The sequence below is a fragment of the Diadema antillarum genome, unplaced genomic scaffold (assembly GCF_040938485.1).
Source record: "Diadema antillarum isolate AM-2024a unplaced genomic scaffold, OU_Dant_1.0 seq00001540_RagTag, whole genome shotgun sequence".
NCBI classification, from domain to species: Eukaryota; Metazoa; Echinodermata; class Echinoidea; order Diadematoida; family Diadematidae; genus Diadema; species Diadema antillarum.
Window position 1 is genome coordinate 425,464 of NW_027272271.1, and position 16,634 is coordinate 442,097.

Consider the following 16,634-nt stretch of genomic DNA (forward strand, 5'->3'; position numbering starts at 1 on the left):
TTCATATTGCTTAAGAGGATCAAAAGTTGAATGTTATTTAGGTAAAGGAAAATTGTTATAGACATCGTCAGGGACGGATCCAGGAATTCCGTAAAGGGAGGGGGGCGCATCTAATATTTTTTTGTGCTACTTCCGAGTTTCATTTATTTTTTTTCTTTTTATTTCCTTGGTTTTTAACGACAAATAAAGGGAGCTTGCGCCGGCTGCGCACCCACTCTGGGTGCACCACCGATCGTATACGTTAATAACGGATATACCTCTACAGTCAGTCGAAATGTAGCTACCGAGTAATTCACAAGAGAGAGTGACTATACAATGTACTAGTATCTAATACGAGGCATGAATTACACACCGGTGTTATCATTTAACGATGATTCGAGCATGGTAATTATATACTATTGTAGCAAGGAAAGATGTAATGGTCCTTCGGAAGTGTTTAAAAGCGACAAAGACAAAAGCGAAATACTTATTTTTAGTCCCCCCCCCCCATAAAACAAAAATTAATCACTCATCTAATTAATCTATGCCCACTTCATATGTATACAGTATTAACCAACTATAACAGAACCTACCCTTATCAGAAGACAATATGCATTTATCGCCAATAGGCGTTTTCACATCAGCCCGATAAAAATCCAAGCTCGAGATATTTTCCAATTTCCCAAGTCAGAAAATAGCGCGCTATTTCGAAACATCGGGCTGATGTGAAAACGCCTAATGTGAATACAAATTAGCGCGCTAATTGATCGAGAAAATTTCTCCAGTCCAACTCGGGAAATTTCCGAAATAGCAGGATAATTAATGAGAACTAGCGCGCTATTTGATAATGTTCGGGCTGATGTGAATAGGAAATGAAATAGCGCGCTAATTTGCGATCGCGAAAATATTTCGAGCTTGGATTTTTATCGGGCTGATGTGAAAACGCCTAATGATGCTATTAATTGGATGACAGTGCAAAGGAAGTGGTGTATATATTTTGACCCGGAAGCGATACTTCCCCTGTGTCGTGGTCTGGCGTTTGATGTCTCTAGTCATCTGAACGTCGTTGATTCGGCACACACGGTGTGAGGGGCTTGACAGTATAAAACATGTCAACTACGGCGCTGTCGGATTTGGCTCCTGAGCGACTGGTGAACGAAGACGATACCGTCGGACATCTGAAGGCCGCGCAGATCATGGATGACCGTCGTCGACGAACAGAGCTCATAATCGCCGTGGTGATCGTCTTGTCGGTGGCAGCGGTAGTCCTTGGCGTGGTTGCCCTTGCCAGGAATGGTCACATCGAGGTGGAGTACGAGCAGGAATTCGCTGCCCCAGGTTGGCCCGTCAATATACTCTTTTCTTTGCCATAGCTAATTTTGTCTTCCAGCGAATTTCTACCTTATATTCAAGTTGGCCATAAGAAACAAAGTAAAATCGAACGAAGAGAAATGTCAAAGTTGCATCAAAATCGGGACATGAAACAGATGTTTATTTGCGGGTCTGAAGTTTCACAAGTTTACACAAAACAGTGATGCCATGCCCTATTGTTCTTCCACAACATACGCATGAGAAAATCGAAAACTTTGAAAACTTTCATGCTTTATATCCGATTTTGATTAAGCTTCGACTTTTGTGTTTATTTGACTCTACTTCATTCCTAAAATCAACTTCAATAATACAATGTATGATTAGTGCACTTTGATAGGGGAATATTATCTTAACGTCGGCAAAATTGCGCCTTTTTTCTCGGTGTATGCAGGACAGTTGGCAATAACATGAATGAAAAGAAATCTCATTCACCCTGTTCTCACTTTTCCTCGACGCATACTTGTACTGGCCTACAAATTCTTTACATAAAAATCTACGTTTCGTGGATCGGTATGGCCTCATTCAACAGACCGTTTCTCTGATGTATGAAGATTCACAAATATTTATTTTCCTACAGCCCATAATAACGGATATTTTACGCACCTGCTCTCACGAACAATGATTATGTTTCGTCGGCGGTTTTTTGCTGAGCATTAATCATGTTGATCAGTTGTTAAGTAAGAAAAGCCTCCGGCGAGTTTTTGAGTGGTTGTGCATGCAGGCAATCTTTGGTAACAAAAAAATGTATAGAATGCATAAATCAATGGAGGATCCAGAGGGGGCGCACCGGGCGCGCGCCCCTTCTTTATATTTGGTTAAAACAAAAGAAATTAAAGTAAAAAATAAAAATGATTTTGCAAAGGCGCCTCCCCTTAACGGAATTCTTTGATCCGCCCCTGTATAAATGCATTTACTTTTCCATACATAAAAACAAAGACCACTTTTGATCTTTGAAGGCTTGCATTGTGGTATAAGATTAACACAGGGAGAGATTTGCGGTGCACCATGTGTGAAGAATGGAGATAGAGATAAGAAGTGGGGAAGTGAGAAAGTTTAACAGATGGAGTTCCAACTGGCTGTAATTATTGAAATACTTGTCAGTTTTCTGTCGCTGTTCAAAAGAATTCCACAGTGGATAACCTTCCCTTTGATGATCGATGTTCGATGCCGCCGTCTGGCTGAGCAATCTGAAGATTTATTTTGAACGCAAACATCATGTTGGCTCTATTTCGTTTGTTTAATTATCAAAATGAACTGAAATCTCACTTAAGGATAAAGCACATTTACAACAAAAGTCAATTCAATTCCATCCAGAAATAGATGTGCAAAAGTATAAATCAGAGCTGTATGATGTGAAAATGTTTGAAACTTTACCCTCCTGGAAAACTGGTGTCATCACTTGTCCACGTACTTCCGACAAATTACACCGATATGGAATAATTTTCAAGAATAATTCTCTATCGCTAAATATATCAGACTATAGTAACGCTGTCTGGACATGCCTTGTCGAGTAAGCTTAGTTTTTATTTCACCATGTTTATTCTTTTTTGCGCAATTTCTATTTACACACCCCTTGTGTACTATGAACATATCACCTATCTTTAATAAGTAGGGAGGCGAAAAGTAATTACCATAGCAGAGACATTCTCTTCCTTAGAAAGTGGCTGGTAATTATGCCGTTTTGACAGGAGTCAACAGGAGTCAGTTCAGAGATAGCTCATGTGCACATGGGTACAAATGACATTATATATTCTCAGTTGGTAGACACTTCACTCGATTCAAAGCGACATAATGCACCAGCTTGCCCAACATAGCAATTTATGGATCTCGTATTCAAACAAAGAATGAACTTGCGTAGATCAAGTGACCACAATGGTTCGTCAGTCAACACTTTGGGAAGTATCCATTAAATTTTCATTGTGCTGCATTGAATGCATTAACAAACATCTTCTGTTAACCGATTGCCGCATACCAGACTTGCTGTCAGGTGGACGTACCGGTAGGCACCGTTAATAAGGACTATCTGTATAATCATTGCAACACAGACGCTTATCTCAGTGAATTGAAAAACCACCCTGTCTCTCAGTACAAATGACCTTTTTTCCGCTCATGCACAAACTGGAACCTCGACATGGATTATTGTCTTACTGTCTACTCGGCAGATCGAATTTGGCATAAGCTTCAGATATTTTTGAGTGGCGACATCGAACACTGCTTTAAGGAAAATGAGACAGTTTTGACTCCATTCTCGTGAACTTTCTTGATGGTAAAAGTGAAAAGGCAAGTGTAAAGGAGGGAGTGCAGAGTATTCTTTTGTTGTGAATCGATGTGTTACATGCGAAAGTGGAATGGGCTTGTAGATGGTCCTAAAATGACTGGGTAGTCCCGCATGGGACGATCATTGCGTGGAAGCTCTGATAAGAACCATGGAGGTTATTCTTTTGTTATTAGATCATGAGAAGTCTTGAAAAGACTGTGTAGGGATTATTCTTTGTTTTAGGGCGCAGTTCTTATAAGGACCGCTTACCTTGTGGGAGCTCTGAAAAGAGTTTCTTTCATTCTTTTGTCATTGCGGTGCAGTCCTGAAGGGACAGATCACGGCCGGGAGAGCCCTGTTAAAGAAGTAATCCTGCAGCCCCCTTTTTAGGGTTTCCCAACGCAAACCTCTCCCTATGTTAGAGTATACTTTATGTATCAAAATGAACTGAGAAACATACCATTCCTTGTGGTCTAAGAAGGGAAATCACGGAATGGTTGATGTAAGTTTAATGTAAATAATATCCGATAACCATATAGCATTTCCACCTTTACGACGCGATGGTAGGCCTATCAGACATACATTGTAAAGGGGGTGGTATATATAGTTTAGTTGAGACGGAGATTGGAGATCGAGATTTTAACTGTTTGCGAGATAATCAGAAATTACTTGTGAAGTATTAAAGAGCGTGCAGTTCTAAAGAGGAATTCAAAGTTTATTTGATGAAAAATCGGTTTTGAAATGGCCGAGATATCCAAAAACAAAGTGAAAGAAAGGGTGTGATGGTCCTAATAAAAGATGGGTCCCTGCTCTTATTAGGAGCGCTTTGTTTTTGGATATCTCGGCCATTTCAAAACCAATTTTCATCAAACAAACTTTGAATTCTGTAAATGTAAAATCTTTCATATTTCATAAGAGACGCGTGTGAGATAGCTCATCTCACAAAAGTGTTGGAAACCTGAAGTCCTATATCAACCAAAACTATAGCATTTTTTTTTAGTTCGAGATCAAGCAGATTAAATATGCTAGAGATTCCGTCTGTCGTGAAAACCACTACGCACACCATGATTGGCCAACACTAGCTGATCGTGGACGTTACGTTTATGTCTGTTACAATTTGTGGCATGATTCAAATCGTGGTCTGAGTCGTGGAGTAATCATGGTGACTGCATCAGATCCGATCAGGTCGTATCAGGTCTTGAGGTTAGCCGCGGCAGTCGCAATGATCGTAGAAAAGTTTTTGACGGTTCAAATATTGTCTTCATTCAACGCGATTGCCACGACTAATCTCAAGATCTGTTAGGATCCGATACGACCACCGCGATTACTCTACGATTCAAACCACGATTTCAATCGTGCCGCAACTTGTGATAGGTATGAACAAACAGAAAAATCACGATCAGCTTTTAATGGCCAATATGGCGTGAGTAAAGTCGATCGTGAAGAGCATGCCATTTTTTTTACACTGCTCTGATGCATCAAATGTGTAATGTTCGAGGTGAGAAAAATGTCGGAAGTAAAAGACAAAACAAAACAAAATAGTTAGGGCTAAATATTTTGATATTCAGATGCCAGAGTAACAATTTCAGAGGAGGAAATGCTCGCAAGGGTACCAAAGTGAGAAAAAAATTAACAAATCCTCGAAGAAATGCTACATCCATCTGGCATGCACATACAGTTGAACGATTATACCTTTGACATTTTGAACGTGTTTTGCGGTTTTTCACTATTATGTCAGGTTCTGGGGGTCCCCAGGACAAGATCTGGACGTTCGCCTCCGGCCATTATGACGTCAATCTGGAATATCTGTAAGCTGACCAGCCAAACTATACTATCATTCCTCCCGCCCGTGCCATCTCCCAGTCCCGTGAATAGTATTGCTCTCATTAATTCACCTTGAATCATCTTGTACCTACGGTAGAATAATCATGAAAGAAATAGATACATTTTGAAAGTTGGCCTTCGTTCGTTTGTAGTTTTGTAGTGTCACGTGCTCGTCCCTTCCAAGAACAGTGATACCAGTCACATATTTATTCATTTATTTATTTATTCAGTTTTATTTATTAAAAAAAAGAACAGGGTAGTCACGTTCAGGGCCCAAGGGCCTGCTTTTCAAGTGAGTCCTGTTACAAATAGTACATATTGCGAGTAAAAATCACATAATACAACAGCAACAAAAGAGAAAGTAAATGAACACATAGAAACAAGCAAGATGTGATATCTACATAAGTAAAAAAAGATACAAAATTAACAAATTAAAAATAAAGACAGTAGGGGATTACCATATGCAAAAACAAAATAAATTGTGTTTCCAGAATGTACCAAAAAAAAAAAATGACCCAAAAGTGATATGGTAACGAGTAAAAAGTACACTTACACACTTTGTTCAGAATATTGAAATATTGCAGGTAGCTTTACACAGTGCAACGCAAACAAACAGAAAAGAAAAAAGAAGTAGTGGAAACAAACATATGAAAGGGAAAAGAAAAAATGTGAGAAAATAGAGGTGCGTTACCATACGCAGTTAAAGATGCAAGGATAAAAAAAATTGTAGCGCATTTGAAAAATAGTACCAAAGACAAGGTCAAAAATCACAATATCACAATATACTAAAACAATGAGCATTGAGAAACATAATGATACAGAAACAAATGCATAATAATGTGTATAAACTATAAATTGCTCATCATTAGCATATCATGCAAATAGGGATGAGGCTATTGGCATCGCTTTACAACTACCCAATACGTTCGCACACAAAAACAGTTTACCATGACTGGTAAATGATTTTTAATTTCGGTGACATTATATAATAGCACTCAATCAACGCCCTTCTTCTATCAATCATCAATGCCAAAACATTAAATCTGCAGGATAATTTGATAAAAGCGTCTCATTTTGAAGTATTGTACGGTATTAAAAGGTATGGCATACTAGTAGTTTGGGTAGAAATTGGGGGTTCATATTCTAACTTATATAGTGAGATAGTGAGAAAACTGTATGAAATATTGAAGAGCGTATATACAATTCTAAGGGGAATCAAAGTCTATTAATTCATGAAAGTCGGTTTGAATTGGCTTATGCTATCCAAAAGCCAAAGTAAAGCAAAATGCTCTTAATAAAAGGTGGGTCACACCTTTTATTAGAATCCTCTTCGATTTCCCATGCAGCTTTAGTTTCAATGAAAGCTTCACTTATGTTTGACCCAATTCATTAAATTCCAACAGTCAGCTATGAACTTCAGGGGAGGTTCACTTTACTTTTTTTTTTCAACCAAAGTACATAAAGTGAAACATCATTTTAATGAAAACTCTTATGTATTGTATCATGACCTATTGTTTTATGTTGAATCTAAAGGCTTGTGATACGAACGTGCACTCAGTTTTCTACAGTTTAGAAAAATGTATTGTGGGAGCTCGAGTGCACCTAGAGAAATCAAAACAGGAAAAAGCCTCGGCCTTCTAATCTGTAATGAATCTGGCAGAGGGAAAAAATAGCCTTCTTCCTGACATTATGTCGGCCCTGATGCTGAACCTATATACATCAAATTCCTATTGTGTGATCACTTTCATCACGTATACTGTATACTTTACAGATTATCTACAAGAACGCACACGGTTTCATGATTGAAAAAAAAATGAAAGTGATCGATCCAATTTTAATGGAATTACAAACACGCATTATCTATCCACCGTGGGATTATAATTTTTCATGGATTTAATACACCATTTGCCATTGTTCTCGTGTGGGATCAACATGCTGTATATCGATTACCACAGTTTTGGCGTCGCTTACAAAAAGACTCCTTTTGTTAAACTTTCGGGTCTGCAAATTCGTTCTCCTGGTCACGTGATATATATTGAGAGTAACTCGTGGAAAAAAATATTGTGATGCTGTTTTTTACTCAGACAGACCTATAGGAGCTATAGGCCCTACATGATGGGAGCCAAATGAACGAGAACATGTTCTATAGAAAGAAAAAAACACTAAAATTTGTATTCAATATAGAACGTGTTCTAGAAAAAAAAAAGTCTTTTTTCATAGGCCAATATACGAAATTTGTCGGACTTCAATTCTACAAAACGATGAAAAACTCCAATAATATAGCTGTATCGCACAGGTCTGTCATGATGTGCGTTGACCATTGACCCATTCGACCACTGAGCTTTGTACCAGAAAAAAAAAACAGAACGTTTGTCACACTGAATTTTGATGGTAAGACTAAAAAGAGTGATTCTGTGTTTGATGACGTCAATGGCATGCACGTGACCAAGAGGGCTCGGTCAATTTAGTGTGCTTTAGCAGATAAGTTATGAAAATTTATACATTTTTTGTCTCTTGCTTTGACATGCATTACTATGAAGAGCATTCATCTGTGAGAATACATCAATTTTGTCATTATTACTGTCAATCACCTCTTTGATATTGCTCAAATTTCCACCGAGCTATTTGTTCTTTTCATTAAGTTGCACTCAAGACATTTGAATCATCCTTAGAATTGGAGTAGATCTATTCCCTTCTTAATACGGATTCCAAAATTTAAAAAAAAAAGATTTCTCGACCCTGATGGCGAAAAGTAATATATCGTGTGAGCATGATGGTCTGAGCGACCACTGTATTCGGCAGACAAAACAATAACGAAACGCAAGGTATACACTCTGTCCATGTTCAATTAATTGATTTAAAAATTTGTTACGAAGTTTTATTTGATACTTTGGCTTTGTTTATCTTTTGTTTGTACAAAAAGGGACGAGTCAAGTGGAACCATTAAGGGCTACAACATTGATATTGTGAATGCAGGTAAGGATATCCCCTCTACTTAAAACAATACAGTAGACTTCCGGTATAACGAAGTCTTCGGGACCGGCAGTTTTCTCTCGTTATATCAAAGTTTCGTCATAACCGAACAAATAAACAACAAAAATACATATAGAATGAATAATGTTGCGGTCTAAATTTCAACTTCGTTGTAACCTGTATTTCGTTATAACCTTGTTCGTTATAACGGGAGTACACTGTACTATAATATTATTAAATTACACATTTGCCTTTAGATACATTGTTGTTTACCGGGACTCCCACTTTATGTTGCAGACAAGTTTCGAATCGTAATCAGCTATACACTATATTCTACCAACTGAACATTTTTCTTTGTACTCTACAAGAAGAGCAAAGAATTAAGATACGCTAGCTATATTCATTTAATCTCAATTTAGTATACAGTGTACTTGATCTTGTTTTCACTTTGCTTATTTAGCTTCTTTCGTTTGTTATTAAGTTACACATTTGCCGTTGAATACAGTTTTGTTCACTACAGGACTCCCACATTCATGTTTGACAGACATGCAGGTTTCGAATCGAAACCGGCTACTTTGTTCTACCAACTGAGCATTTTACTAAGTGATCGACAAGCAGAGCAAAGAATTCAAATTTGCTAGCTATATTCATTTAATCCCAATTTAGTACAGTGTACTTGACCTTGCTTTCACTTTGTTTATACAATTTAGCTTATTTTGTTTGTTGTTAAGTTACACATTTTCCGTTATTTGGCCTACATTGTTGTTCAATAGGACTCGCACTTTCATGGTGATTGTTACAGACAGGTTTCGAATTGAAATCGGCTACTTTGTTCTACCAACTGAGCATTTTACTATGGGATCGACAAGCAGAGCAAACACTCTTAAAACATCCGAGTCAGAACTGACCCGGAACTGGGTCCATTGGGGTCATACACCGTTCCGAGTCAAAATGACTTGGAATTTAGTCATGAAAACCCCGAATGGGGTCACTCTGACCCAATTCATGACTCTGAATGGGTCATAGCTGACCCCATTCCTTGTCATTTCTGACCCGAAACGGTATATGACCCCAACGGACCCAGTTCGGGGTCAGTTCTGACTCGGATGTTTTAAGAGTGAAGAATTGAAATACTGTACGCTATATTTTATCAATTTCTATTCAGTACAGTTTACTACGCGTCAGTCACCCTTGTTTAATAGCATTATTGTTTGCCATTGTCTCTCCCAGTGTGTAAAATAGCCAACAAGAACTGCGTCATAGTCGAAGATTCCAGTCGCTGCGTGTCCACGAAGTCTGACGGGACAACACTAGGCGGAGAGGGCCTACTCGGAAGGTGGTACGACGCATGCGCAGGTACGGTGCGCAACCTTGATTTTATTAGAAGGATCTTGTGGCACACTAACTTGGAAATTATTTATCCTACCAGCAGGAAGGTGTTTTTTATGCCTCCGCCACGAAGTGTCGTCGGAGGCATTATGTTTTCGGGTTGTCCGTCCGTCCGTCCGTCCGTCCTTCCGTCCGTAATCAATTTTGTGGACAGCGCATCTAAAAACCTGTTAGAGGTATCCTAATGAAACTTGGCATGTATATGTATGAGTGGGCGAAGTTGTGCCTATCAACTTTTGGGGGCCCATGCTCAAGGTCAAAGGTCAAGGTCAAATGCTCAAAATTTCACTATTTCCCCTATATCTATGCAATGCCTGGAGGTATTTTCTTGAAACTTGGTGTATACATGAACTACGAAATAAAGATTCCCCAGAGAGAGCTTTGGGTCATGAGGTCAAAGGTCAAGGGTCAAAGGTCAAGTGAAAATGTTAAAATTTCACTTTTTTCTCCATATCTCACAAATATTTCAAGGTATCTGCATGGAACTTAGTATATATGCATGTACTGACTGGCAGTGATCATGTAGGGAATGTAGGGTCATGGGTCAAAGGTCAGGGGGTTAAAGGTCAAGGTCAACTCATCAAAATGTCATTATTTCTCTCTTTGATGCAATGCGTGCAGGATTTTTTCTTGGAACTTAGTGTATGCATATATTACCCAATACAGATTCTCTTGGAAGTTTCTTGCTTAAAGGTCAGGCAAAGGTCAACAGGTCAAATGTCAAGTGAAAGTGCTAAATTTCACTTCTTCTTGAAACTTATAAAAGGGTCAAAATTTGGTACAAATCCTCAAATCCCCAAATACCTGCACTCTTAGACAGTATAGCCATTCATCTAAATTTGTGACAAACCTGTCATTTTGATATTTGGCCAGTAATATGTGAAGCTGTCCTCACACATTGTCAAGACATTGTGCTATAGACCTATTCTGAGAACCATGCATTATGGCGGAGGCATACCAGTCGCCATAGCGACATTTCTAGTTGAGTCATGAAAGTGATAGCGGGAAAGCGCTGAACACCAAAATGTAGATAACTGGCCAAAAAAAGGGCAGGATATTAATCATTTAGCAACATGAGTAATATCATCATCATAGCCTGACCTGCATGGCTTGTCAGTGCAGCACGAGAAAAGCAATTCATTCTTTGCAAGTTAATCACAACTATACTTCACTCTATCTGCTTGACATTTCTGTGCATAAATGCATAAAATTCCTCTCCCAACATAAAGATGGAAGTTTCGTCAACATCATACCAAAAAGTTTAAGTTTAAGTTCTGCGTTTCATGCGTTTTCCCATAATAGTGATGTAGGTCAAAATCAAATTAACCAATCCATGAGATCGTCAAAATTTGTCATCACGTCACAATTTATAGTCTATGTGGCTTGTGGGTCAATTTCGTGCAGGAATGACAATGAATTATACACCATCTCACATTGCGCACGATATAATACGTTAATCACGACCTATCTTTGCTTTCTGAAAATCAATATTTTTTTTTATCTATGTACATGTAACTTTTTTATTTCAAAATATGTTATCATAAAAGAAAAATATACCTCAAAGCTGAAAGCAGCAATACTTTGCACATACCGCCATTACTATACCTTCCATGGAAATATTGAGAAAACAAAACGAGAAAAGATGATACACTTAATCATGTGACCATGTTTATAGTCATGGTTTTGCTTGTTTCTTTTTTGTGTGTGTTTCTGTTTAATACGTTGTTGTGTTTATTTTCGTTTCGGTTTTGGTATTGTTTTAGGGTGGGGCATCACAAAAACTCGGTCGAGGGTGTTTGGATTCACCAAGCCTTACAGCAAACTCTCCAGGGTGGGGATCTACGTGGCAAACACCACCACGAATTTTGATTGGCGCGACCTTCGTGACGTCACAGTAGGTTTCGTCTCGGCTTTCTCGAGCGACGCTCGGTGTCTCGCCAATTACGATGACATCATTCAGGTACACTGTACTATAGTATAGCACCTTGTGCATCAGAACAAAGGAAATTTTATTTTTACTGAATGCTTCATATCGGTTATATTGGTCGTTCAAAAACTTGTAGCTTATGAAAATGATAATAAATAAATTGGGCACTATTGAGAAATAGTTTCCCCAGGCAATGCTGAGATCAAATCATCAGGCGGTATACTACAAACAGCTCAAACGTTGTTATTATTATTGCATGTAGGCCTACAGTATCATAATAATGAAATGTCTGCACGAGGAAGCTCAGATCATAATGATACTAATCAAATGATAGTCAGCGATTGGATAGACATGGTCACGTGATAGTGGAATATTTTGGTTATGTTATCTGTTTTGCAATAACACCGACCGACGATACAAAAAAGAGCGATTTTTTTTCTCTTTTTTATGTATGGATTATAGTTGATAAGTTTTCAAATTCTCAGCGGGGCTAACCAAATCCCTCAAAAAAAGGTGGTTAAGTGCAAAATCTTGACGATTTGTATTTCATCCAACAATTATTTTCTTTTCTGAGTTTTATATGTACCCTTTGAACTTCGCAAGTCTTCATATGGTCTGAAAACAATCTCTTCTTCAGTTTTAACAAGTTCTCATGACAAATTGAGCGAAGATAAGTGGTTTCAGAGTATGGCTCCAAAACCACTGTGCGTGTCTCGTGTGATAATGATTTTGTTTGCAAGAATGTATAGAATAATGCAACATCAAGATTTAGAATCTGATTTCGGGGAATTTGTTAGTTAATCGATTTTAACTCGGAGCTCATAACCTCCTTCAACAGCATTTCTAAACTCTTCGGAAGAAGAATTCATAATTTGTATTTAATTGAGATATACTGTAATAAAAGGAAATGTGGGTGTATTTTCTTCTCTTTTTTCTGATTTTTTTTTATTTCACAGAACGAGCAATAGGCCATTTATGTCAGCATATTTGGTTGACAATAGTTACAGCAAGGAGACGAGGAAAGTGTCCCTCATTTTTTTTTCGACTTATTACAAACACCACAAGAATGACATAATATTCTAATTTTTGTTTAAACAATGGTAGATTTTATCTTGCTCCATCGCTATTGTTATAGAAAATCTCCTGTATTGTAGTCATAAACAGCAACCCCAATACACGCGCACACTAATTATACCCTATTCCACTTACCATGCGCAGGACAAATTTAACAGGATGTATTGTGCAGACTTGTTTGTTACGACACTGTTTCCAGGAAGGACGTCTGCTTTTGAAATCGAAACTAAGGGTGTGATGTAAAATTCGGCATTTTACTTTCTTTTTTTTGGGGGGGGGGGGGTTGAGGGGTAAACTTGATAATGATTCTCAGGCATTTAACATACACAACATCATGCTATGCCACGTTTGGCTGAACATTTTAAAATATGTCTTTCTAATCCAATGCCTTGAAATGTATGTTCAAAATCTTCAGCAAATGTTTTCAGTCTTGTTGATTTTTACGTCAAGAGTTTGTAAGTTCTGACCAGAAATATCTTTTCTTTCATTATGTTGGGTTTGTTTTGTTTTGTTTTACTGTATAATTGATAAAAACCTACGGTATTTTCCACATGAATTATCTCAGACCCATTGCACTATAATATGTTTGCAGTTATCATAGTTACAATGAAAACTAGCTATCATCGAGGGGGAAAAACAAAACAAAACAAAACAAAACAAAACAAAAGTCAAACGCTCAGGGCTTATTGGTTATGTCCTGGCAAATGCCATGGCAAACCGTAGTCACCGCTACTGATCATACATGTATTTGCAAACCTTCAAATGAAATAGACCCGCGCACAAACAAAAATTTAAAGAAACTAAAATCTTGAAATTCTACCACAGTTATGTTCGGATGTCATAATGCTAGCAACTTACTCTTCGATGTCCTGTTCGATGTCCTATTCGACAGGGCGCTGGGCTGAGTGACAGCCAAACAAGGTACTTCCCGTCTCTAGACGACCTGGTGGCTGCTGTCATAGACGGAACTGTGAGTGATACTAAAAATGCCTTTTAGAGGACTTCAAACTCTGTATACAAATTTTGTTATCATCTAGAACAAGCCTTTCCTTCCATTGCCCCCTCCCTTTGGAATAAACTCCCTCTTTATATTCAGAATGCCTCATCTATTGTATCATTTAAAATTCTTCTCAAAACTCATCTCTTTAATCAGTTGTATTTTTTTTTCCTGGAGAAGCACATAGTCAGCTATTTATCATTGTATCCAGGTTGTTGTTTTTTTTTCTTCTTTTTGTCGTTATTTTGGTTTTCCATCGTCCTTTTGTTAATTTGTTTTCTAGTTCTCTTGTATAAATAGCACCAGTGTTATACACTAGAAACACCCGTATAAAGCGCCATATAAATTCAATCATTATTACAAATAATCATTATGGTAATGATACAATTATAATTATTTTTCTTTGTTGAAACAACCTGTGTTTTTAGCTATTTTTCCCCAACCTTTCCACCAAACATTAATTGCGCTTTGTGGAAAATTACAGGCTTGTATCAGAGTCAGTGAATTCTATAAGAGACCTTTCAGAAGGAGAATTCTATGTTACTAGCATCTCGACAGGAGAAATGGAATCCCAAATCAGGGAGCATTTCATATTCTTTTGTCTAAGTACAAAGATTTTTTTTAGTAAGCCTCGCACATAATTGGAAAGACTTGGCAGCTCTGGAACCATGTGGTACATACCACGTTGTACTTAATTTCATTTTAGTCTTGCCTTGAAGAAATGTAGTAAAGTTTTGAAATTACACACACTCTCTCTCTCGCACTCTTTCTGTAAATCATTTCTTTACTCCTGGTGTAGGTCGAACAAATAATGTCTTTAAAGCCCGCGGTGGTCATGTTAACAACCAAAACTAAATTAATATTTCATTTGATATAATCTCACAATGATATTTTATTGATCATTTGTTGGTATTCAAGGAGTAATGTATTTCGTATATCAAGATTAAGAGTTTTATGAGTAGATCTATAATTGGTGTTGTATTATATTCGTCTTACATAATTATAGAGATATGGCCTCATCCACGTCAGCCTCTGCTTGTGATGACGGTCCCCTGTATTGATTTCTCCTTTGTTCGTAAATACAGTATGCCTTATTATGTTGTTTTGATTCATAAAATAATGTTATTGCAGACTGATATTGTTATGAAAATGACATTTCTTGTATCGATTTGTATGTTAAACTCTCCTTTTTTTGCATACTCTGTATCACTTTGTTTTCATTTGTTATTGTACATGTATTTGGAGAAAGAAAATGCAGAAATAAACCAAACCAAACCAAAAACATTCAATGTCACTCTGCATATGAATATAGGTCAAAGCTGCGTTCTGCTACGACGAACCCCAGATGGCCAAGCTGAGAAGGGTGACAGCGGATAACTTTGAGAATCGTTGCGCCCTCGGTGGGTACGGCATGATGGCGAGGAAGGACAATTCTGATTTCTTCGAGTGGTGGAACGCGGCGTTTGATAAGCTCATCACTACCACGGAGTACAGACTCATCTGCGAGGATCTGAAGAACGCTCACGGTTAGTTTATCACTTCCTAATTCCTTTTCAAGTTCCTTTAGTTTTTCAGCTTTCTTTTTTTTTTCATTACTCGTGCTATTATTCCTTATGTCTTCCATCTTTCCCCTATGTACGCATCTGATTTCCTTTATTTTTTTCTTCGCTGATACTGATTCCGCTTTCGAATTCTGCGTGGCGTGTCTTTCTGGTTGATTTTCATTCCGTTGTAGTTTGTGCCACTTATATTGCTGCTGCATACACCCCTCGCTCACACCAACACACAACAAAGATAAAGAGTACCGACAGATAGAACCGCTCTATGAAGATGTAAGAGCTTAGTATAAAATTGTATGGGTATACTGCTGGGGCGGATCCAGGAGGACCGCAACCGGCGCACGCCCCCCCCCCCCCCCCCTTATTTTTTGTTGAAACAAAAGAAATAAAAAGAAAAAATGGGGGAGGGGTGCGTGCGCCCCCCCCCCCCCTTTAATTTTGTAAACGCGCCCCCTCTTTACGGAATTCCTGGATCCGCCCCTGTACTGGCTGCTAGAAAAGAACATTGAAAATTAGATACATGTATTTGAAAGGAGGACAAATGGACATGTTCAACAACCATACCAAGCAGATTATATCAACCTTACAATCCCGATAGTGTTCATCAAATGCTATCCCAGATAGAGTATATGATTGTGAAAGTAGTTCATGCTTAAGCTTACTTTAAGAACTTGTAAAATCATCAATTATAGAACTTGGGTAATTGTGATATATTGTGTACAATGATGCTTTAAGGAAAGTATTCCGTCAAAGTCTCTCCACCCCCTCCCCCCCCCCCCCCTTCTCCCGATCAGTGTTTTTGAATTGGGCTTTCAAGTGTTGAAGTGTATATTCCTCTGTTCATAATATCACTATGTCTTTTTGTCATTATTGGTCCTACAGGTCATAAACCTGGCCGCGGCTCAGACGAAGTGTGCTTGTAAACCGCCTCCTACGGCCATTTAATTACAGGCAAAGCCTCCAGTGGGACAAGTCACAGCTTTGATGCCTGCCTGTGTGGCCTTAATTTTTCAAGCTTTTCAGTCCAAAGATCTTACTCTTTTCCTTTTTTAATACAAACCATCTTTTTATGACTGCATCTATGTGTGTGTGTTTGTGTCCACATGTGAGTGCATTTGAGTGAATCGGACAGGAAAACAGTTTGTATCAACTGAAATATTGTAATAAACACATATGGAAACTGAACAAAAAATTGATAAACACCGCTATGATCTATTAGTGGAAAAGTTAATGAGCAAAGAAAATGTGATTCCATTTTCTTTGCTTATTTTTCACTAATAAACT

General features: G+C 38.0%; 1 protein-coding gene across 1 annotated transcript; it reads left to right on the forward strand.

The window, feature by feature from the left end:
* The first annotated feature begins 1,078 nt into the window (after positions 1-1,078).
* Positions 1,079-16,371, forward strand: LOC139710558 (uncharacterized). Its single transcript, XM_071622488.1, has 9 exons — positions 1,079-1,325; positions 2,387-2,401; positions 5,369-5,415; positions 8,355-8,407; positions 9,635-9,760; positions 11,557-11,753; positions 13,687-13,764; positions 15,104-15,317; positions 16,233-16,371. Exons 1-9 carry the CDS (start codon positions 1,089-1,091, stop codon positions 16,271-16,273), a joined length of 1,008 nt encoding a protein of 335 aa, XP_071478589.1. The 5' UTR covers positions 1,079-1,088; the 3' UTR covers positions 16,274-16,371.
* Positions 16,372-16,634: the final 263 nt, after the last annotated feature.

Bases quoted from the DNA above. Each gene is read 5' to 3' on its own strand.
- LOC139710558 (XM_071622488.1), top strand. From the start codon at position 1,089: ATGTCAACTACGGCGCTGTCGGATTTGGCTCCTGAGCGACTGGTGAAC. The intron at 8,408-9,634 runs GTAAGGATATCC...TGTCTCTCCCAG, and splicing joins CATTGATATTGTGAATGCAG to TGTGTAAAATAGCCAACAAG. The intron at 11,754-13,686 runs GTACACTGTACT...CCTATTCGACAG, and splicing joins ATTACGATGACATCATTCAG to GGCGCTGGGCTGAGTGACAG.